This window comes from Indicator indicator, unplaced genomic scaffold (assembly GCF_027791375.1).
Source record: "Indicator indicator isolate 239-I01 unplaced genomic scaffold, UM_Iind_1.1 iindUn_scaffold_53, whole genome shotgun sequence".
Taxonomy (NCBI): domain Eukaryota; kingdom Metazoa; phylum Chordata; class Aves; order Piciformes; family Indicatoridae; genus Indicator; species Indicator indicator.
In genome coordinates this window covers 354,363-378,243 of record NW_026539188.1, presented here as the reverse complement: position 1 = coordinate 378,243, position 23,881 = coordinate 354,363, and the positions used below count along the sequence as shown (strand labels likewise).

Sequence of the window (23,881 nt, the reverse complement as noted above, 5' to 3'; positions counted from 1 at the left end):
GGAGTCTTCTCCAAGAGCAAACCTCTGCTGGAGTCTTCTCCAAGGCCAAACCTCTGCTGGAGTCTTCTCCAACAGCAAACCTCTGCTGGAGTCTTCTCCAAGAGCAAACCTCTGCTGGAGTCTTCTCCAACAGCAAACCTCTGCTGGAGTCTTCTCCAACAGCAAACCTCTGCTGGAGTCTTCTCCAAGAGCAAACCTCTGCTGGAGTCTTCTCCAAGGCCAAACCTCTGCTGGAGTCTTCTCCCACAGCAAACCTCTGCTGGAGTCTTCTCCAAGAGCAAACCTCTGCTGGAGTCTTCTCCAAGGCCAAACCTCTGCTGGAGTCTTCTCCAAGGCCAAACCTCTGCTGGAGTCTTCTCCAAGGCCAAACCTCTGCTGGAGTCTTCTCCAAGAGCAAACCTCTGCTGGAGTCTTCTCCAAGAGCAAACCTCTGCTGGAGTCTTCTCCAAGGCCAAACCTCTGCTGGAGTCTTCTCCAAGAGCAAACCTCTGCTGGAGTCTTCTCCAAGAGCAAACCTCTGCTGGAGTCTTCTCCAAGAGCAAACCTCTGCTGGAGTCTTCTCCAAGGCCAAACCTCTGCTGGAGTCTTCTCCAAGAGCAAACCTCTGCTGGAGTCTTCTCCCACAGCAAACCTCTGCTGGAGTCTTCTCCAAGATGAAAACTCTGCTGGAGTCTTCTCCAAGGCCAAACCTCTGCTGGAGTCTTCTCCAAGGCCAAACCTCTGCTGGAGTCTTCTCCAAGATGAGAACTCTGCTGGATTCTTCTCCAAGACCAAACCTCTGCTGGAGTCTTCTTCTTCAAGGTCAAACCTCTGCTGGAGTCTTCTCCAAGAGCAAAGCAGCCCTGAAGCTGAAGCCTGCCCCATCAGAAACCACTACTGGAGCCTTAAAGAATATTTTTATTTTCACAAATGCACCAAAGAATAATACCCAAAACAATCCCAAAGGGAACTGTTCCTTGTCCAGGTGCCAAATGTCTTCTGCATCTGTAGGGCTGCTGCTGGATGTGGTGACCTGGCTCACAGGTGCCCTTGGCCTGACCACCCAAGCTGGGCATGGAGGTGTGTGGTGGATCTGGTGACCTGGCTCTGATGAGAGGAGGTGGTCAGAGGCCCTTGGGGAGGGAGCTGGGTGGCAGAGCTGCACCAGAGTACAGCCCTGGGCTGGTCAGGAGCTCTCCTGAGCTCTCTTCTTGTTGGCATCTCCAGCAGGAGCCTCCCTGGCTGCCCCCAGCTCTTCTCCAGAAGTTGAGATGGAGGTGTGGGAGAGCAGCAGCTCCTCCATGTGCACAAAACCTGCAGGCCAGGGTGGGTCAGTTGGGTCTGCTCCTCACAGCCTCAACCTTCCCCTTCCCACCAGGAACAGCTGGGGATGCTCACTCCAGCAGAGATGGCTCTGGCTTGGTGGCACAGAGGGTGACACCAACACCCTGCCAGCACTCAGGCACGAAGCCTGCTTTGCGTACGCCACCCCTGAGCCAGGAGCAGGGCCACACAGCACCCTTGGTGCAGGAGCTGGGCCACACAGCACCCCTGAGCCAGGAGCTGGGCCACACAGCACCCTTGATGCAGGATTTGGGCCACACAGCACCCTTGGTGCAGGATTTGGGCCACACAGCACCCTTGATGCAGGATTTGGGCCACACAGCACCCTTGGTGCAGGATTTGGGCCACACAGCACCCTTGATGCAGGAGTTGGGCCACACAGCACCCTTGGTGCAGGAGCTGGGCCACACAGCACCCCTGAGCCAGGAGCTGGGCCACACAGCACCCTTGATGCAGGATTTGGGCCACACAGCACCCTTGGTGCAGGATTTGGGCCACACAGCACCCCTGAGCCAGGAGCTGGGCCACACAGCACCCTTGGTGCAGGATTTGGGCCACACAGCACCCTTGGTGCAGGATTTGGGCCACACAGCACCCCTGAGCCAGGAGCTGGGCCACACAGCACCCCTGAGCCAGGAGCTGGGCCACACAGCACCCTTGGTGCAGGATTTGGGCCACACAGCACCCCTGAGCCAGGAGCAGGGCCACACAGCACCCTTGGTGCAGGATTTGGGCCACACAGCACCCTTGATGCAGGATTTGGGCCACACAGCACCCTTGATGCAGGATTTGGGCCACACAGCACTCTTGATGCAGGATTTGGGCCACACAGCACCCCTGAGCCAGGAGCTGGGCCACACAGCACCCTTGGTGCAGGATTTGGGCCACACAGCACCCTTGATGCAGGATTTGGGCCACACAGCACCCTTGATGCAGGAGTTGGGCCACACAGCACCCCTGAGCCAGGAGCTGGGCCACACAGCACCCTTGGTGCAGGATTTGGGCCACACAGCACCCTTGATGCAGGATTTGGGCCACACAGCACCCTTGATGCAGGATTTGGGCCACACAGCACTCTTGATGCAGGATTTGGGCCACACAGCACCCCTGAGCCAGGAGCTGGGCCACACAGCACCCTTGGTGCAGGATTTGGGCCACACAGCACCCTTGATGCAGGATTTGGGCCACACAGCACCCTTGATGCAGGAGTTGGGCCACACAGCACCCCTGAGCCAGGAGCTGGGCCACACAGCACCCTTGGTGCAGGAGCTGGGCCACACAGCACCCTTGAGCCAGGAGCTGGGCCACACAGCACCCTTGGTGCAGGATTTGGGCCACACAGCACCCTTGATGCAGGATTTGGGCCACACAGCACCCTTGATGCAGGAGTTGGGCCACACACAGCACCTCTCTGCATGGCAGATGTTCAACAGGGTCAACCCCAACCACTCAACACCACTGCCCAAGAATCTCCAGCAAGAACAGACCCAAGTCCTGGTCCTTCCTCACCCCTCAGGCCAAAGAGAGAGCATCCCCTGGCCAACAGGGGGCTGGGAACCCCCCGAGCCAACAGGGGGCTGGGAACCCCCAGAGCCAACAGGGAGTTAGGAACCCCCAGAGCCATCCTCTCTTTTCAGAGCTCCTGGTTGAGGAGCAGGCAGCACAGGCAGCATCTGAGAAGGCTCCAAGGGCTGTCCACCTCTCAAGAGCCTCCACAACCAGGGGATGGAGTCAAAATGAAAGGGGAAGAGAGGTCAGAAAGAGGGGCAAGGGTTGGGTGAAGGTCACACCAGGAAAGGGAACTCCTTCCAACATCAACCCCGGGGGAAAAGCAAAGCTCCTGCCCCAGCTCTGCTGAGGTTGCTGCTCTGCACAAAGCTGCTCTCCAACCACACTTCCGCTGCAGTCTCTGCTGTCCCCTTCCCCGGCTGCAGAACTCACCCAGGGGGTTGTTCAAAGCTCTGCTCCCCACCTGCCGCTGCCTCCTCCAGTACAGCAGAGCCCCACAGAGCAGCAGCGAGGCTGCAAGGACGCCAGCGACCAGCAGGGGGAGCAGTGGGAGAGGCTGCGGGGGGCTGGCGGTCGGGGGAGAGCCTGCGGGGAGAGAGCAAACGTCCAGAGCTGAACACCAGGAGGAACTTCTTGAACCTAGGGGTGAGGGAGGCCTGGAGCAGGCTGCCCAGACAGTGGTGGAGTCTCCATCTCTGGAGGCTTTCCAAACCCACCTGGATGTGTTCCTGTGTGACCCTCTCTAGGTGACCCTGCCTCAGGAGGAGGGTTGGACTTGATGATCTCCAGAGGTGCCTTCCAACCCCTAACATTCTCTCATTCTGCTGGAAGAGACTTCTAAGAGCCTCAGCTCCAACCATCAACCCAACACCACCACAGCCACAGGTTTTTGGGACACCTCCAGGATGAGGACTCCACCACCTCCCTCCTCAGGAGATGGACACCACAAGGATGTGAGGAAACAGGCAGAGGGAGCACCAAGGCACACTGCCACTGGGCAGCAGGAAATGCTCCTTCCCCCCTGAGGATGGTTGACTATCAGAAGAAAGATCAGAAGGTCACAGGATGTTAGGAGCTGGAAGGGACCTCTGGAGATCATGGAGTCCAAGCCCCAGGATGAGATGAGAAAGGTGTTGGGATCTCCATCCCTGGGGACCATCACAGCTGCACTGGACAAGGCCATGAAGGACAGGGTCTGCTTGGTCTAACAGAGAGTAGGTAGGACCAGAGGTCTCCAGAGACCCTTTCCAATCTATGTTCATGACCATGACTCAGCAAAGGAAACACCAAGGAAGCTCCTGCCAGGGCCCTGCCAGCATCCTGCAGATGCTGGAGATCTAAGGAGGAACCTGCAAACCTCTGTCCTTCCTGACCAGTGGTGGTTGGGTTCTCCTTCCCTTCCTGACCAGTGGTGGTTGGGTTCTCCTTCCCTTCCTGACCAGTGGTGGTTGGGTTCTCCTTCCCTTCCTGACCACTGCTGGTGTAGGATGGGTTCCCTCTTCCTGCCCTACTCTCAATCCAGCAGCTTCTGGTGGTTTCCTACTCTCCACCTCAGCCCTTAGGTCCTCCAGGCAAAGCCTCTTTCCTCCCATCCCCCTGAAGGCTTCATCCTGAAGCTTTGCTCAGATTCCTGTGCTCAGCATTTCTCTGCTTGCTGGAGTCCTCCACACCCAGCAGGAGCAGCCTCTGGCCACGGGGGTGGCAGAGACTCTGCAGGAGAGTGACCTCAGCTCTGAGCTCTACCCAGCACCACAGGACAGCACCTCCCCAGCACAGTCACCCTCCCCCTCCCCAGCCACCCACCCAGGTGGAGGCCCAGCCCAGGACACCTACCTGAGCACACCACACCAGCCCCTTCCCTGGGGGGGCAGCTGATGGCTTCCCCCATCCTGGACCGGCACTGGGAGAGGTTTTCTTCTGCCCCTGTGCACTCCACATCCCCCATCCAGACCTGGTTGGGCCCGGGGCCGAAGTGATCCGAGCCTGGAGCTGAGAGGGCTGCTCCACAGCCCAGCTGCTGGCACAACACCTCAGCATCACTCAGGTCCCAGCCCCTGGCACACACAGTCCCCCACTGCTGGTTGTGGAGCAGCTCAACCCTCCCGGAGCAGGGGCTGGAGCCATTCACCAGCCTCAGCTCTGCTGCTTCTGGAATGATCACAGAAACACAGACATCAGAAACACAGAAACACAGACATCAGAAAGACAGAAAGACAGAAACACAGACATCAAAAACACAGAAACACAGACATCAGAAAGACAGAAAGACAGACATCAGAAACACAGACATCAGAAACACAGACATCAGAAACACAGAAACACAGACATCAAAAACACAGACATCAAAAACACAGAAACACAGACATCAGAAACACAGAAACACAGACATCAGAAACACAGAAACACAGACATCAAAAACACAGACATCAGAAACACAGACATCAGAAACACAGACATCAGAAACACAGACATCAGAAACACAGAAACACAGACATCAGAAACACAGAAACACAGACATCAGAAACACAGACATCAGAAACACAGACATCAGAAACACAGACATCAAAAACACAGACATCAGAAACACAGACATCAGAAACACAGAAACACAGACATCAGAAAGACAGAAAGACAGAAACACAGACATCAGAAACACAGAAACACAGACATCAGAAAGACAGAAAGACAGAAACACAGACATCAAAAACACAGAAACACAGACATCAGAAAGACAGAAACACAGACATCAGAAACACAGACATCAGAAACACAGACATCAAAAACACAGAAACACAGACATCAGAAAGACAGAAAGACAGACATCAGAAACACAGACATCAGAAACACAGACATCAAAAACACAGAAACACAGACATCAGAAACACAGACATCAAAAACACAGAAACACAGACATCAAAAACACAGAAACACAGACATCAGAAACACAGAAACACAGACATCAGAAACACAGAAACACAGACATCAAAAACACAGACATCAGAAACACAGACATCAGAAACACAGACATCAGAAACAAAGACATCAGAAACACAGAAACACAGACATCAGAAACACAGACATCAGAAACACAGACATCAAAAACACAGACATCAAAAACACAGACATCAGAAACACAGACATCAGAAACACAGAAACACAGACATCAGAAAGACAGAAACACAGACATGAGAAACACAGAAACACAGACATCAAAAACACAGACATCAAAAACACAGACATCAGAAACACAGACATCAGAAACACAGAAACACAGACATCAAAAACACAGACATCAGAAACACAGACATCAAAAACACAGACATCAAAAACACAGACATCAAAAACACAGACATCAGAAACACAGAAACACAGACATCAGAAAGACAGAAACACAGACATCAGAAACACAGAAACACAGACATCAGAAAGACAGAAACACAGACATCAGAAACACAGAAACACAGACATCAAAAACACAGAAACACAGACATCCATCAGCCATCTGCATCCATCTCCAACCATCAACCATATGCATGCATCCATCCATCTCCATCCATCCATCTCCAACTATCATCCATCTCCATCTCCATCATCCATGAACAATCTCCATCCATCATCCATCTCCAACCATCAACCATCTCCATCCATCCATCTCCAATCACAGAATCACAGAGTTACAGAAACATTCAGGTTGGAACAGAGCCTCAGGAACCCCAAGTCCAACCCAGAACCCTAAACCACAGCCCCAAGCACCACATCCCAACCACCCTCAAACATCTCCAGGGGTTGGTGACTCCAGCACCTCCCTGGGCAGCTCACTCCAGGCACTGACCTCTCTCTTTCCTCCTGGCCAGCCCAACCCTGCCCTGCTGCAGCTTGAGGCTGCTCCTCTTGTCCCCTCACTAAGGAGCTGTGAGCAAAGGCCACCACCAACCTCTCCTCAACCTCCTTCCAGGGAGTTGTAGACAGCACTGAGGTCTCCCCTCAGGCTCCTCTCCTTCACACCAACCCTCCCCAGCTCCTTCACTCTCTCCTCACCAGATTTATTCCCCAGGCCCTCCACAGCTTCCTTGCCCTGCTCTGCCCTGGCTCCAGCACCTCCACATCTCTCCTGTGGACACAGCACTCCAGGGGTGGCCTCCCCAGAGCTGAGCACCAGGGGACAATCCCCTCCCTGCTCCTCTGGACACAGCATTGCTGATCCCAGCCAGGAGGCCTTTGGCTTTCTTGGCCACCTGGGCACTGCTGGCTCCTGCTCAGCTGCTTGGCCCTCAGCATCCCCAGGGCCTTTTCTGCCAGCAGCTTTCCAGCCACACTGCCCCAGGCCTGCAGCACTGCTTGGGCTTGTTGTGCCCCAAGTGCAGGACCTGGCACTTGGCCTTCTTGAAGCTCCTCCTGTGAACGTTGGCCATGGACCCAACCTGTCCAAGTCCCTCTGGAGAGCCTCCCTACCCCCTGCAGATCAACTGTCCACCAACTTGCTGTCATCTGAGGACTCACTGCTGACACAACTCTGTGTCTCCAGCAGGCTCATCAATAAGGATGTGAAACAGAAGTGGTCCCAACACTGAGCCATCTCCATCCATCACCCATCTCCATCCATTCATCATCCATCTCCATCCATCCACCATCCATCCATCATCTGTCTCCATCCATCAATGATCCATCTCCATCCATCCATCATCCATCTCCATCCATCACCCATCCATCCATCTGCACCCATCTCCACCCATCAGCCATCCATCACCCAACTCCATCTCCATCCATCTTCATCCAGCTCCATCTCCATCCATCACCCAACTCCATCTCCATCCATCTTCATCCAACTCCATCTCCATCCATCACCCAACTCCATCTCCATCCATCTTCATCCATCATCCAACTCCATCTCCATCCATCTCCATCCATCCATCTCCATCTCCATCTCCATCCATCTCCTCAGTTTTTCAGGAGAAGCAGAGTGTGAGGCTGCTTTCTGCTGCCAGAAGTTGCACATTTCTGGAAGCAACAGAGGAATACAAGAAAAAGGCAGAGGGAAGGACGCAGCACAGGCAGCAGAGTTGTTGCTTGGCCATGTGGTGGAAGATGCCCTCAAAGAGCAGCCACCCTCAGGATGATGTGGAGATTGCCACCAGAAGCATCTGCTCCCATTCAGCTGCCCTCAGGCCTCCAAGAAAGCCAGGAGGAGAAGGAGGAGGCAGCTGTGGCATGGGGCTGTGGCATGGGGCTGTGGCAGGAGGCCAGCATGCCACGGAGTGGCTCCAGATGGATGATCTTTGAGGTCCCTTCCAACCCAACCCATTCTGTGGTCCTACCAAAACCCAACTGGCTGGTGACAGAACCAGGGAACTGCTGAGGCTGAAGGAGACTTTGGAGATCATCAAGTCCAACCTGAGTCTGGAGCTCACCATGCCACCACTGCTGCCAAGCCCCTGCCAGAGCCACAGCCATGTCCTGGCACTGCAACCACACAAGATGGACCCAAGGGATGGGGGAGGGGAGGGTCAGTGGACTTGAGGTGTGGTGACCACAGCCCTCACGTGAGCACTCTGCAGGAGGGGCAAGGAAAGGAGGCAGAAGAGCTGAGAGGTTACAGGGGAGAGCAAGGTGGCAGGGGAGGATGGACACTGGTCAGGCTGGGAGAAGGTCCTCATGGTGGCCAAGGGGAGATGGAGCTCTCAGACAGCCTCCAGTTGGTTCCTACCCAGAGGCAAGAGGCTGAACCTGAGCAGAGCAGAGGAGTTTCTGAAGGAAGTTCAGTGCTGACACCAAGCTGTGTGCTGTGGGCAGTGTGCTGCAGGGACCCATCCAGAGGCACCTGGACACCTGGACATGGCACCTGGTAGCCATGGGGGTGTTGAGGGTTGGACCTGATGACCTGAGAGATCTTTTCCAGCCTTAATGGTTCCATGTTTGATGGATGGAGCCCTGGCTGGGTAGGAAATTGGCTGGATGGAAGCTCTCCAAGAGCTGTGCTCAGTGGCACAACGGCCAAGTGGAGACCAGAGATGAGTGGTGGCCCTCAGGGCTTGGTACTGGGCCCAGAGCTGTTGGACATCCTTGCTGCTGGCATGAGCAGTGGCACTGAGGCACCCTCAGGAGTCTGCAGATGGCACCAAGCTGTGTGCTGGGGCTGGAGGGAAGGGATCCATCCAGAGGGACCTGGACAGGCTGCAGAAGTTGGCCCCAAGCCAGCCTCAGGAAGGTCAACAAGGCCAAGTGCAAGGTCCTGCAGCTGGCTCAGGGCAATGCCAAGCACAGATCCAGGCTGGGGGAGGAGTGGATGGAGAGCAGCCTGCAGGAGAAGGACTTTGGGGTGCTGGGGGAAGAGGATCTCAACCAGCAGTGGGCACTGCCAGCCCAAAGAGCCACCCACAGCCTGGGCTGCAGCAGGAGATGTGTGGCCAGCAGGGCAAGGGAAGGATCCTGCCCCTCTGCTCTGCTCTGCTCAGACCCCACCTGCAGCACTGCCTCCAGCTCTGGAGCCCCCAGCACAAGGACCTGGAGCTGCTGGAGAGGCTCCAGAGGAGGCCACCAAGATGATCAGAGGGCTGCAGAACCTCCCCTGTGGGGACAGGCTGAGAGCTGGAGCTGTGCAGCCTGGAGAAGGCTCCAGGAAGAGCTTGGAGCAGCTCCCAGCACCTGAAGGGGCTCCAGGAGGGCTGGGGAGGGACTTGGGAGTGCCAGGATGAGGGACAAGGGCTTGGAGCTGGGAGAGGGCAGATTGAGACTGGAGATCAGGGAGAAATGCTTGGCAGTGGGGGTGGGCAGACACTGGCACAGGTTGCCCAGGGAGGGTGTGGCTGTCCCCTCCCTGGAGGTGCTCAAGGCCAGGCTGGATGAGGCCTTGAGCAGCCTGGGCTGTGGGAGGTGTCCCTGCCCATGGCAGGGCTTGGAGCTGGACGAGCTTTGAGCTCCCTTCCAGCTGAAGCCACTCCAGGATTCTCCTCTGAGTTATCCACACACCAAGGCTGCTCCTTCCAGAGCTGCCCCATGCTAGGGAGGGGGTGGCTCACCCTGGCACCCCTCACTGGGGCAGGGGGTGGCTCACCCTGGCACCCCTCAGTGGGGCAGGGGGTGGCTCACCCTGGCACACCACGCTGGCATCTTCCCCATGGTTGCAGTTACTCTCTCCCCAGGGCCTGGCCCTGCACTGGGAGAGGGCAACCTCAGTGCCAGTGCAGTTGACGTCGTCCAGCCAGATGGGTTCCTGCCCCATGCCAAAGTGAGCTCTGGGGGGAGCAGCTGTGGCCCTCCCACAGCCCAGCTGCCGGCAGACCACTGCTGCATCAGCCAGGTCCCAGTGGTCATCACAGACACTTCCCCAGTGCTGGTTGTGCAGAACCTCAACCCTCCCCGAGCAGCGGTGGGAGCCATTCACCAGCCGGACCTCAGGAGGGTCTGCAATGGAAAGACAGAGGAGAGGTCACCAGGTGGTGGTGGTGGTGGTGGTGGTGGTGGTGGTGGTGGTGGCCCTGAAGGGAGCAGGTATTGGGTGGGAGGTGGGAGGAGGACTCCCCACGTGCTAAGCTTTGTGTCCTCACACAGAGAGCTGAGGGTTCCCAGGTGGAAAGAACATCAGGAAGAGAGGAGCAGCCTGGGCTGTGGGAGGTGTCCCTGCCCATGGCTGGGGGGTGGATCTGGGTGATCCTCAAGGTCCCTTCCAACCCAACCCCCACTCTAGGGTCCTGTGAAAGGTGGTCCTGGAGCTCCTGCAGCGTTGGCACCTCAGGGAACGGTAGGGGTTGGAAGGGACCTCTGGAGACGACCAAATCCAACCCCCCAAATGCAAGCTCCAGAAGGTGAAGGGGAGCAGAGGCAGGAGGGTGCCCTGAGCAGCAGCTACCTGAGCACACCACACCAGCGTCCTCTCCATGGGGGCAGTTGTGGACTCCCTCTGGCCTGGCCCCACACTGTCCCAGGGCAGCCTCGGTGCCCACGCAGCTGACGGCGTCCAACCAGATGGGGCCCTGGCCCAAGCTGGCCAAGCCCAGGGCTGCCAGAGCTGTGCCACAGCCCAGCTGCCAGCACACCACCTGGGCATCGCTCATGTCCCAGCCCTGGGCACAGACTCTGCCCCACTGCTGCTGGTGGAGGACCTCCACCCTGCCGGCGCAGCGGTGGGGGCCGGCGGCCAGGCGCACAGCCATGGGGTCTGCAGGAGAGAAGGACACCAAGAGGCCTTCAGGAAGGCTTGGAGGAGATCAGAGAATCAGAGAAGAGTCAGGGCCAGGAGGGACCTCCAGAGCTCACCCAGCTCAACCCCCTCTGCACATCCCCAGCTGGAGCAGGTTGCCCACAGCCCTCTCCAGCCTCACCTCCAGCATCTCCAGGGCTGAAGCCTCAAGCCCCTCCCTGGGCAACCTGTGGCAGAGTTCCAGCAGCCTCCTGCTGCAGAACTTCTTCCTCACATCCAATCCCAATCTGCTCTGCTCAGGTCTGAAGCCCTTGGCCCTGCTCCTGTCCCTGCAGCCCTTTGGCCACAGTCTCTCTGCAGCCTCCTTGCAGCCTCCTTCAGCTGCTGGCAGCTTGCTCTGAGCTCTCCCTGCAGCCTTCTCTTCTCCAGGCTGAACCCCCCCAGCTCCCTCAGCCTGTCCCACAGCAGAGCTGCTCCAAGCCCCTCAGCATTTTCCTGGCCTCCTCTGGACCTTCCCATCAGCTCCAGGTCCTTCCTGTGCTGAGGGCTCCAGGGCTGGACACAGGGCCTGGACATGGCAGCTCATGCAGGGCTGTGGCCTCCCCTATTCTTGGATCCCCCCTGTGGCACCTTCATGAAGGAGGGATTCCAGTGGGACCCAGCAGGGTCATTCACACCATGGAGATCAGAGTCACTGTGCTTGGAGAAGACCTTTCAGGTCATCCACTCCAACCAGTCTAACTCTGCCAAGGATGGGGCTGAGCCATGGCCCTCAGCACCATATCTCTGCCTCTCTGAAACACCTCCAGGGGTGGGGATTCAGCCACCTTCCTGGGCAGCCTGGGACAGGCTTTGAGAACCCTTTCAGTGAAGAACTTTCTTCTGATGCCCAACCTAAACCTCCACTGGGGCAACCTGAGGCCATCTCCTCTTGTCCTGTCACTTGTTCCTTGGGAGCAGAGCCCAACCCCCACCTGGCTCCAGCCTCCTCTCAGGGAGCTGTAGAGAGCAAGGAGGTCTCCCTCAGCCTCCTCTTCTCCAGGCTGAACCCCCCCCAGCTCCCTCAGCTGCCCCTCCCCAGCCCTGTTCTCCAGACCCTTCCCCAACTCTGTTGCCCTTTTCTCTGGACCTGCTCCAGCTCCACAATATCCTTCCTGGAGAGAGCTGCTTGGTGGTTGTCCACTTGGGGTGAAAATGAGCCCAGGGGAGTTGGGAGAAGCAGCAGGGACGGGATGGGATGGGATCTGCCCTGCTCCCTTGCCCTCACTATCATTATCATTAATTAGCAATGCCATTAATCTCAGGGGGATCATTGCCTTGTCCTCTGAGCAAAGGGAGCCACAGCTGGGTGGTGGCACCACTGGAGGCACAGGGGGAGTGCAGTGGGGAGGGTCACCTGAGCACACCACGCTGGCATCTTCTCCGTGGTGGCAGCTGTGGATGCCCCAGTCCTGGACTCTGCACTCGGTCAGGGAGGCCTCCGTGCCCTGGCAGCCGATGGTCTCCAGCCAGATGGGGTCATGTCCTCTGCCAAACCTGGCCCAGCCTGGAGCAGAGATGGGAGCACCACAGCCCAGCTGCCTGCACACCACTTGGGCATCCTCCATGTCCCAGCTGTTGTCACAGACAGATCCCCACTGCTGGTCGTGCAGCACCTCCAGGCGCCCGGCGCAGCCGTGGGGACCATTCACCAACCGCAGCTCCGGGGGGTCTGGGGGGAAGGAGACAAAGGGGTCAGGGGGGGCATGGTGCCCATGGCCCTCTGAAGATGTTCTGATGGTGTTAGCCAAGAGGAAAGCAGCTCAAGATGTGCTCAGCAGGGGCATGGTGCCCATGGCCCTCTGAAGATGTTCTGATGGTGTTAGCCAAGAGGAAAGCAGCTCAAGATGGTCTCAGCAGGGGCATGGTGCCCATGGCCCTCTGAAGATGTTCTGATGGTGTTAGCCAAGAGGAAAGCAGCTCAAGATGTCTCAGCAGGGGCATGGTGCCCATGGCCCTCTGAAGATGTTCTGATGGTGTTAGCCAAGAGGAAAGCAGCTCAAGATGTGCTCAGCAGGGGCATGGTGCCCATGGCCCTCTGAAGATGTTCTGATGGTGTTAGCCAAGAGGAAAGCAGCTCAAGATGTGCTCAGCAGGGGCATGGTGCCCATGGCCCTCTGAAGATGTTCTGATGGTGTTAGCCAAGAGGAAAGCAGCTCAAGATGGTCTCAGCAGGGGCATGGTGCCCATGGCCCTCTGAAGATGTTCTGATGGTGCTGGCCAAGAGGAAAGCAGCTCAAGATGTGCTCAGCAGGGGCATGGTGCCCATGGCCCTCTGAAGATGTTCTGATGGTGTTAGCCAAGAGGAAAGCAGCTCAAGATGGTCTCAGCAGGGGCATGGTGCCCATGGCCCTCTGAAGATGTTCTGATGGTGTTAGCCAAGAGGAAAGCAGCTCAAGATGTGCTCAGCAGGGGCATGGTGCCCATGGCCCTCTGAAGATGTTCTGATGGTGTTAGCCAAGAGGAAAGCAGCTCAAGATGTGCTCAGCAGGGGCATGGTGCCCAGAGACCCTCTGAAGATGTTCTGATGGTGTTAGCCAAGAGGAAAGCAGCTCAAGATGTGCTCAGCAGGGGCATGGTGCCCATGGCCCTCTGAAGATGTTCTGATGGTGTTAGCCAAGAGGAAAGCAGCTCAAGATGTGCTCAGCAGGGGCATGGTGCCCATGGGCTCTACAAGGGAGATGTTCTGATGGTGTTGGCTATGATGTGGACAAAAGGAAATGGGTTCAAGTTGGGCTCAACAGGGGCACGGTGCCCATGGATCAAAGTCTATTCCACTCTCACCTCCTCTCCACAGCTTTTTTAAGGGGGAGACATTTCCTGTCCCTCTCTCTTGCTCCTGCTCCTCCCCTGTCCCACAGACCTCCTGCTGCTCCCTGCTACATCTGTGGCCATGTGGTGAGGCCTGCTCCATGCTGGCCCAGCCAAACTCCCAGGGACTGCATCTGAAGGGAATCCAGAGTGGCACAGAGGATCCTTTGCCAGCTGGGGGCTGGGCTTGGATTTTTATTTCCCCTTTTTCCTTAGAGCTCTGTAACCTTCCTCCTGCTCCAATGCCTTTCAGATTTTGTTAAACTTTACCTCTTCACTTCCAAATCGATTCCAGACTCTTTGTTTTGTGCTTTTACCTCTCTTTTTCTCCTGCCTCATTTGTTTTCTCCTACTGGGAAAAAGGGAGAGGGGAAGCAACCCAAATCTGATCCATTTGGGCTTCTGGACTCTGGGGAAAGCTTAAACCACAACACACAGCAAACACCAACAGCTAAACTCCTCCTCTGAGCACAGGTGAGCAGGATGGATGTGGCAAACCACCTGAGAAGTGACCTCTTAAGGGGTCAGAGGACTCCTTGAAGTGCATCCAGATGGTCACTGCCACGGTGCCTACAGGAGCAGAGCTTCTTTACCTCCTGAGTTCTGGTGACCATTGCCCACCACGGCATGGAACCAGGAGGTGCAGAGGGAAGTCAGCTGGAGCCAGATGCAGAAGAGCCTACAGAAAACCTTCTCCCTGCAGCTAGGAGCTGGAGCAGGCTCACCTGAGCAGATGACTCCTGCGTCTTCACTGTGCTCACAGTTGTGGTGTCCCCAGGGCTTCAAGCTGCATTCAGTGATGGAACCTTCACTCCCGCTGCAGCTGACGTCGTCCAGCCAGATGGGACCTTGTCCCGGCCCAAAGAGAGCCCTGCCAGGGGCTGCCACGGCCACCCCACAGCCCAGCTGCCAGCAGATCACCTCAGCACTCCTCAGGTCCCAGCTGTCGTCACAGACTGTGCCCCACTGCTGCTGGTGGTGAACCTCCACCCGCCCTGAGCAGCGGCCGGAGCCGTTCACCAGCCGCACCTGAGATGGCTCTGCAGGGACAAGAGCCAAGTCCAGCTGCATGGCCCCGGGGAGGTGACAGGGCTGGAGCTGCCCAGCCCACAACCACCTCAGGACCTCTCAGCTGGAGGGGGAGGGGTTGCCCACCCACCATGAGAAGAGCAGGGGCCCCTCAGGAGCTCATCGTCCTCCCTGGCAGGTGGCCCTTGGGAGGGCATCATTCCCTCTGCAGCCCCTGCCCCAGCACCCCCCACCCATCAGGGACCTCCTTCCTGCCTTTGCTGGCAGGGTTGCCAAGGGGACATCTCCACCCAGGACCCCTGCCAAGGTCTCTTCTCCACCCTCAAGAAAGGGGATGGCAGCAGCAGTCAGCACCTACCTGCACACTCCACACCAGCATCTTCTCCATGGTTGCAGTTGTGGCTTCCCCAGGCCCTGGCATGGCACAGGCCAAGGGCAGGCTCTGTCCCATTGCAGCTGACTTCATCCAACCAGATGGGCCCCGAGCCCTGCCCGAAGGTGGCTTCAGCAGGAGCTGACAGAGCCTGGCCACAGCCAACCTCCCTGCACACCACCTGGGCATCCAGCAGCCCCCAGCGGTCGTCACAGACTGTGCCCCACTGCTCCTCGTGGAGAACCTCAACTCTGCCAGAGCAGGGGCTGGAGCCATTCACCAGCCTGGTCTGGGCCAAACCTGGAGCTGGTGCCCCTGCAAACACCCCCAGGGGGGCAAATGGTCAAGGACTGTGCTGGGCACCTTGTGGTGCTGAGGGGCAGGGCTCCTGCCAGCAAGGCCAGGTGGTGCCCATGAGGAGCTTCAGCCCCACGAAGCTTCAGGGTGGTTGGGCTGAGAAATGGCCACGGAGTTGCAGCCTGGATGCCAGGAGAGCTTTGGGAGGTGAGCAGAAGAGCATCTGGGAAGTGCCTGGAGGGTGTGGAGGGGAAGGGTCCTCACCCCATTGAGGAGGGAGGGATTTGGGAGACCAGGAAGGTCTGATCCAGCTCAGAACTGAGGGTCCAGAGGCAGGAATCCATCTGTCAGCTGTGTGCCTACACACTGCACACAGAGGGCATGCAGGGAGCAGCAAGGGGCAAGCAGCCAAGAAGGAGTGGCTACCACTCCATAGCAAGGGGCAAGCAATCAACAGGGAGGGGCAGGCAGCCAATAAGAAGGGGCAACCACTCAACAGCAAGGGGCAACCAGCCAACAGCAGAGGGCAACCAGCCAGCAAGAAATGGCTACCACTCAACAAGAAGGGGCAACCACTCCCCAGCAAGGGGCACAGCAATGGTGCTGCTGCTGCTGCCCCCTCGGGCTGTGCCCAGTGGCTGGTGGAGACAAGGCTGGCTGCAATGCCCCTTCCCCCAGCACACCACACTGGCATCCTCCCCATGCCCCTTCCCCCAGCACACCACACTGGCATCCTCCCCATGCCCCTGCCCCCAGCACACCACACTGGCATCCTCCCCATGCCCCTGCCCCCAGCACACCACACTGGCATCCTCCCCATGCCCCTTCCCCCAGCACACCACACTGGCATCCTCCCCATGCCCCTGCCCCCAGCACACCACACTGGCATCCTCCCCATGCCCATTCCCCCAGCACACCACACTGGCATCCTCCCCATGCCCCTTACCTGAGCACACCACACTGGCATCCTCCCCATGTCCATTCCCCCAGCACACCACACTGGCATCCTCCCCATGCCCCTTCCCCCAGCACACCACACTGGCATCCTCCCCATGCCCCTGCCCCCAGCACACCACACTGGCATCCTCCCCATGCCCCTTACCTGAGCACACCACACTGGCATCCTCCCCATGCCCCTGCCCCCAGCACACCACACTGGCATCCTCCCCATGCCCCTTCCCCCAGCACACCACACTGGCATCCTCCCCATGCCCCTGCCCCCAGCACACCACACTGGCATCCTCCCCATGCCCCTTACCAGAGCACACCACACTGGCATCCTCCCCATGCCCCTTACCCCAGCACACCACACTGGCATCCTCCCCATGCCCATTCCCCCAGCACACCACACTGGCATCCTCCCCATGCCCCTTACCAGAGCACACCACACTGGCATCCTCCCCATGCCCCTGCCCCCAGCACACCACACTGGCATCCTCCCCATGCCCCTTACCAGAGCACAGCACACTGGCATCCTCCCCATGCCCCTTCCCCCAGCACACCACACTGGCATCCTCCCCATGCCCCTGCCCCCAGCACACCACACTGGCATCCTCCCCATGCCCCTTACCTGAGCACACCACACTGGCATCCTCCCCATGCCCCTTACCTGAGCACACCACACTGGCATCCTCCCCATGCCCATTCCCCCAGCACACCACACTGGCATCCTCCCCATGCCCATTCCCCCAGCACACCACACTGGCATCCTCCCCATGCCCCTGCCCCCAGCACACCACACTGGCATCCTCCCCATGCCCCTTCCCCCAGCACACCACACTGGCATCCTCCCCATGCCCCTTCCCCCAGCACACCACACTGGCATCCTCCCCATGCCCCTTACCTGAGCACACCACACTGGCATCCTCCCCATGCCCATTACCTGAGCACACCACACTGGCATCCTCCCCATGCCCCTGCCCCCAGCACACCACACTGGCATCCTCCCCATGCCCCTTCCCCCAGCACACCACACTGGCATCCTCCCCATGCCCCTTACCTGAGCACACCACACTGGCATCCTCCCCATGCCCCTTACCCCAGCACACCACACTGGCATCCTCCCCATGCCCCTTACCAGAGCACAGCACACTGGCATCCTCCCCATGCCCCTGCCCCCAGCACACCACACTGGCATCCTCCCCATGCCCCTTACCTGAGCACACCACACTGGCATCCTCCCCATGCCCCTTACCTGAGCACACCACACTGGCATCCTCCCCATGCCCATTCCCCCAGCAAACCACACTGGCATCCTCCCCATGCCCCTTACCTGAGCACACCACACTGGCATCCTCCCCATGCCCATTCCCCCAGCACACCACACTGGCATCCTCCCCATGCCCCTTCCCCCAGCACACCACACTGGCATCCTCCCCATGCCCATTACCTGAGCACACCACACTGGCATCCTCCCCATGCCCCTTCCCCCAGCACACCACACTGGCATCCTCCCCATGCCCCTTCCCCCAGCACACCACACTGGCATCCTCCCCATGCCCCTGCCCCCAGCACACCACACTGGCATCCTCCCCATGCCCCTGCCCCCAGCACACCACACTGGCATCCTCCCCATGCCCATTCCCCCAGCACACCACACTGGCATCCTCCCCATGCCCCTTACCAGAGCACACCACACTGGCATCCTCCCCATGCCCCTGCCCCCAGCACACCACACTGGCATCCTCCCCATGCCCATTCCCCCAGCACACCACACTGGCATCCTCCCCATGCCCCTTACCTGAGCACACCACACTGGCATCCTCCCCATGCCCCTTACCTGAGCACACCACGCTGGCATCCTCCCCATGCCCCTGCCCCCAGCACACCACACTGGCATCCTCCCCATGCCCCTTACCTGAGCACACCACACTGGCATCCTCCCCATGCCCCTTCCCCCAGCACACCACACTGGCATCCTCCCCATGCCCCTTACCTGAGCACACCACACTGGCATCCTCCCCATGCCCCTTCCCCCAGCACACCACACTGGCATCCTCCCCATGCCCCTGCCCCCAGCACACCACACTGGCATCCTCCCCATGCCCCTGCCCCCAGCACACCACACTGGCATCCTCTCCGTGCCCCTTACCTGAGCACACCACACTGGCATCCTCCCCATGCCCCTGCCCCCAGCACACCACACTGGCATCCTCCCCATGCCCATTCCCCCAGCACACCACACTGGCATCCTCCCCATGCCCCTTACCTGAGCACACCACACTGGCATCCTCCCCATGCCCATTACCTGAGCACACCACGCTGGCATCCTCCCCATGCCCATTACCTGAGCACACCACACTGGCATCCTCCCCATGCCCCTGCCCCCAGCACACCACACTGGCATCCTCCCCATGCCCCTTACCCCAGCACACCACACTGGCATCCTCCCCATGCCCCTGCCCCCAGCACACCACACTGGCATCCTCCCCATGCCCCTTACCTGAGCACACCACACTGGCATCCTCCCCATGCCCCTTACCTGAGCACACCACACTGGCATCCTCCCCATGCCCATTACCTGAGCACACCACACTGGCATCCTCCCCATGCCCCTGCCCCCAGCACACCACACTGGCATCCTCCCCATGCCCCTGCCCCCAGCACACCACACTGGCATCCTCCCCATGCCCATTCCCCCAGCACACCACACTGGCATCCTCCCCATGCCCCTGCCCCCAGCACACCACACTGGCATCCTCCCCATGCCCATTCCCCCAGCACACCACACTGGCATCCTCCCCATGCCCCTTACCTGAGCACACCACACTGGCATCCTCCCCATGCCCCTGCCCCCAGCACACCACACTGGCATCCTCCCCATGCCCATTCCCCCAGCACACCACACTGGCATCCTCCCCATGCCCCTTACCTGAGCACACCACACTGGCATCCTCCCCATGCCCCTTACCTGAGCACACCACACTGGCATCCTCCCCATGCCCCTTACCCGAGCACACCACGCTGGCATCCTCCCCATGCCCATTACCTGAGCACACCACACTGGCATCCTCCCCATGCCCCTTACCTAGCACACCACACTGGCATCCTCCCCATGCCCCTTACCTGAGCACACCACGCTGGCATCCTCCCCATGCCCATTACCTGAGCACACCACACTGGCATCCTCCCCATGCCCCTGCCCCCAGCACACCACACTGGCATCCTCCCCATGCCCCTTACCTGAGCACACCACGCTGGCATCCTCTCCGTGCCCACAGTTGTGAGCTCCCCAGGGCCGTGCCGGGCACTGGCTGAGGGCAGTCTCGGTGCCCGCACATCGGACGTTGTCCAGCCAGATGGGGTCCTGCCCGCGGCCGTAGCGCCCCCCGCCCAGGGCGGCCAGCGCCGCGCCGCAGCCCAGCTGCCGGCAGACCACGCGGGCACCGCGCAGGTCCCAGTGGTCGTCGCAGACGGTGCCCCAGGTGCCGTTGTGGAGCACCTCCAGCCGGCCGGTGCAGGGGTCGGGGCCGTTCACCAGCCGGACGCTGGCAGCGGCTGCAGCTGCAGAGCACAGGAGGGGAGGAGAGGGGCGTTGGAAATCCCACCCCCAGCACGGCACTGCCGGAGCAGCGCCGCTGGAAGCGGAGGAGGCGGCAGCTGAAGGCACAGCCACCAGCCAGAAGGGAACTGCCCAGGGGCAGGGACAGAACAGACCTGGGGCAGCTTCTGGCTGTACCTAGGAAAATTTCCACAGATCGGGAACAGAAAGAAAAGAAATCAGCACGGGGTGTGAAAAGGAAATAACGCTGAGGTCTGGGGAATGCTCTGGGGCAGCTCACAGACAGAAACCTGAGCTCTGGAAACCTTCTCTCTGTCACCTTCCTCGCTCTGGGAGTCACTAACTTGCTTCTGCTTGCCCTTGGCTGTGCTCCTGGCTGTGGCTGAGCAGCCTAACAAAGGAACTCTCTGCTCCTTTCCCTCGGCCCTCTGTGTCCAGGAGCAGGGCAGGGAGTGGGGAGCTGTTAGCAGCTCCTCTGGTTTTGGCCAGGGCAGGTCCTGTGCCGTTTGTCACTGGCGGTGCTGTCTCCGTGGTCTGCTTTGTCCCTCTGCGGCACAGCCCCGGGCAGACTGTGGCTCTGCCTCTCTCTCTCCAGCTTCATTTGCTCCCAGCTGGGCCTGGGCTGGCAACTTAATGCTGGGGGAATTTCCACCCCCCACCCCCCCTGCAATGTTTCCATAGATTTACAACTGACAGACAGCACAAGAACCCCCCTGGGACACACCAGGGGAGCAACCAACAGCTTCCCCTCCCTGCTCCCCTCCTGCCCCCTGGACAGCACACAGAAGAGCAGAGAGCTGTTTGCTGACAGCCAAGGGCAGCAGAGCCAAGCAGAAGCCAGAGCAGGAGTGAGGAAGTCAAAAAGAGAAGCAAGTTGCTGCACACAAGCAGCTCCTGGCTGTCAGCTGCCCAAGAGGATTCTTCAGCCCTCGTCAGCATTTTCCTTCTCACTCCCAGAGGTCATTTATTTACTTTCTCCTACTTTCTGTTCAAGATCTGTGGAAGATTCTCAAGGTACAGCCTGCAACCACCCCAGGAGGAGAACTCAGGGGGGCAGCAGCTGGGAGCAGGGCCTGAGGCTGGGTGGCCAAAGGCTTCTCCTCCCCCTCTGAGGGTTGGGCTGCCCTGCTGGGAAGCAGCTCTGTGGAGGAGAGCAGAAGGACCTGGTGGCCAGCAAAGTGCCCTGGTGGCCAAGGAGGCCAAGGGGCTCCTGGGGTGGATCAAGAAGTGTGGGCAGCAGGGCAAGGGAGGTTCTCCTCCCACTCTACTCTGTCCTGGGGAGGCCACAGCTGGAGGACTGTGGCCAGTTCTGGGCTCCCCAAGTTCAAGAGGGATTGGGAACTGCTGGAGAGAGCCCAGGGGAGACCATGAGGATGATGATGAAGGGCCTGGAGCAGCTCTGTGAGGAGCAAAGGCTGAGGGCCCTGGGCTGAGAGCCTGGAGCAGAGCACCCCCAGAGGGGATCTGAGCAATGCTCAGCCACAGGTGGTCTGCAAAACCTTCTCAGCCACAGGTGGTGGTCTGCAAAACCTTCTCAGCCACAGGTGGTGGTCTGCAAAACCTTCTCAGCCACAGGTGGTGGTCTGCAAAACCTTCTCAGCCACAGGTGGTGGTCTGCAAAACCTTCTCTACCACAGGTGGTGGTCTGCAAAACCTTCTCTACCACAGGTGGTGGTCTGCAAAACCTTCTCTACCACAGGTGGTGGTCTGCAAAACCTTCTCTACCACAGGTGGTGGTCTGCAAAACCTTCTCAGCCACAGGTGGTGGTCTACAAAACCTTCTCAGCCACAGGTGGTCTGCAAAACCTTCTCAGCCACAGGTGGTGGTCTGCAAAACCTTCTCAGCCACAGGTGGTCTACAAAACCTTCTCTACCACAGGTGGTGGTCTGCAAAACCTTCTCTACCACAGGTGGTGGTCTGCAAAACCTTCTCAGCCACAGGTGGTGGTCTGCAAAACCTTCTCAGCCACAGGTGGTGGTCTACAAAACCTTCTCTACCACAGGTGGTGGTCTGCAAAACCTTCTCAGCCACAGGTGGTGGTCTGCAAAACCTTCTCAGCCACAGGTGGTCTGCAAAACCTTCTCAGCCACAGGTGGTGGTCTGCAAAACCTTCTCTACCACAGGTGGTGGTCTGCAAAACCTTCTCAGCCACAGGTGGTGGTCTGCAAAACCTTCTCAGCCACAGGTGGTGGTCTGCAAAACCTTCTCAGCCACAGGTGGTGGTCTGCAAAACCTTCTCAGCCACAGGTGGTGGTCTACAAAACCTTCTCTACCACAGGTGGTGGTCTGCAAAACCTTCTCTACCACAGGTGGTCTACAAAACCTTCTCTACCACAGGTGGTGGTCTGCAAAACCATCTCAGCCCTTAAAGCATGGGTGTTGAAGGTCTACATAAACATCTGAACCACAAGACCAGGAGATGTGGTCTGAACTAGCACCTGAACCTTGGCACCATGGGATGAGGTCCACACAAGCACCCTAGTCATGACCCCATGGGTCTTGAAGCTCTACACAAGCATCTTAACCATAAAACATGGCTGGTGGTCCACAAAAGCATGAAACTGTGGACGTTGGAGGTCTACAGAAGAGCCTGAACCATGTGTGGTGGCCTACTCAAGCATCTTAACCATGAAGCCATGGGTGGAGGTCTACCCAAGCCCCTGAACCATGACCCCATGGGTGCTGAAGGTCCACCCAAGCCCCTGAACCATGACCCCATGGGTGCTGAAGGTCCACCCAAGCCCCTGAACCATGACCCCATGGGTGCTGAATGTCCACCCAAGCCCCTGAGCCATGACCCCATGGGTGCTGAAGGTCCACCCAAGCCCCTGAGCCATGACCCCATGGGTGCTGAAGGTCCACCCAAGCCCCTGAGCCATGACCCCATGGGTGCTGAAGGTCCACCCAAGCCCCTGAACCATGACCCCATGGATGTTGAAGGTCCACCCAAGCCCCTGAACCATGACCCCATGGGTGCTGAAGGTCCACCCAAGCCCCTGAACCATGACCCCATGGATGTTGAAGGTCCACCCAAGCCCCTGAACCATGACCCCATGGGTGCTGAAGGTCCACCCAAGCCCCTGAACCATGACCCCATGGATGTTGAAGGTCCACCCAAGCCCCTGAACCATGACCCCATGGGTGCTGAAGGTCCACCCAAGCCCCTGAACCATGACCCCATGGGTGCTGGAGATCCACCCAAGCCCCTGAGCCATGACCCCATGGGTGCTGGAGATCCACCCAAGCCCCTGAGCCATGACCCCATGGGTGCTGGAGATCCACCCAAGCCCCTGAACCATGACCCCATGGGTGCTGGAGATCCACCCAAGCACCTCAGGAAGGTGCAGCAGCCACAGCCCCACCACCCAGAAGCCAGGAGGAGAGGCAGCAAGGAGGGGATGCAGGGGGAAGGCTCCAACTCACCACAAAGCCCTGCCAGGAGGAGCAGGACCTCTGCAGCTCCACAGCCACGCTGGGTGGACTCTCTGCCACCCATTGGGTGCCCAGCTGACAGCAAAGGACTTTGGAGGAAGCTGCTCCCAGCCTGGCAGGGCTGCAGGAGGAAGGAGGCTTGGCAGAGGCTGCAGGAGGCTTGGCAGAGGCTGCAGGAGGCTTGGCAGAGGCTGGTGCCAGCTCCACTGTCACCAGCTGGAGAAGAAAGATCTCCAAGACCTGAAGAAGGCAAGTGGAGGAGGCCACTTCCTGCACTGCTCCATACCCTGGCTCCAGGCTGTCTCCTGTGTCATGTGGAGCCCAGGGGCTGAGGAGGAACTGAATCTTCTTTCAGCTTGCCCCTGGGTGCCCAGCAGACGCCCCCTGGCCGTGGGTGCTGGGGGGGGGGGGTGTGCCATGGGGGCACCA

The 23,881-nt window shown here is 58.8% G+C and overlaps 2 protein-coding genes across 2 annotated transcripts in view; both read right to left on the bottom strand.

The window, feature by feature from the left end:
- Window positions 1-1,165: 1,165 nt before the first annotated feature.
- On the bottom strand, window positions 1,166-14,890 carry LOC128980005 (soluble scavenger receptor cysteine-rich domain-containing protein SSC5D-like). Its single transcript, XM_054398429.1, has 6 exons — window positions 14,545-14,890; window positions 12,366-12,680; window positions 10,676-10,987; window positions 9,919-10,233; window positions 3,265-3,417; window positions 1,166-1,293 (listed from the first exon to the last, which is right to left on the bottom strand). The coding sequence occupies exons 1-6, from the start codon at window positions 14,888-14,890 to the stop codon at window positions 1,166-1,168; spliced, it is 1,569 nt and encodes a 522-aa protein (XP_054254404.1).
- A 305-nt stretch (window positions 14,891-15,195) lies between these two features.
- LOC128980004 (scavenger receptor cysteine-rich type 1 protein M130-like) overlaps window positions 15,196-23,881 on the bottom strand; it is a 245,430-nt gene continuing 236,744 nt past the window's right edge. The window contains exons 10-11 of the mRNA XM_054398428.1: window positions 19,675-20,015; window positions 15,196-15,510 (exon numbers count right to left, since the gene is read on the bottom strand). Coding sequence (XP_054254403.1) covers window positions 15,196-15,510; window positions 19,675-20,015 — 656 coding nt within the window. The remainder of the gene's footprint in view (window positions 15,511-19,674; window positions 20,016-23,881) is intronic.

What these genes read in the sequence shown, in the direction of transcription:
- LOC128980005 (XM_054398429.1), bottom strand. Translation starts at nt 14,890, where the DNA reads ATGCAGCTGGACTTGGCTCTTGTCCCTGCAGAGCCATCTCAGGTGCGG. An exon ending in TGGTGTGGTGTGCTCAGGTA is followed by an intron (nt 10,234 to 10,675) that starts GCTGCTGCTCAG and finishes TTTCCATTGCAG; the next exon opens with ACCCTCCTGAGGTCCGGCTG. An exon ending in TGCCAGCGTGGTGTGCCAGG is followed by an intron (nt 3,418 to 9,918) that starts GTGAGCCACCCC and finishes CTCTCCCCGCAG; the next exon opens with GCTCTCCCCCGACCGCCAGC.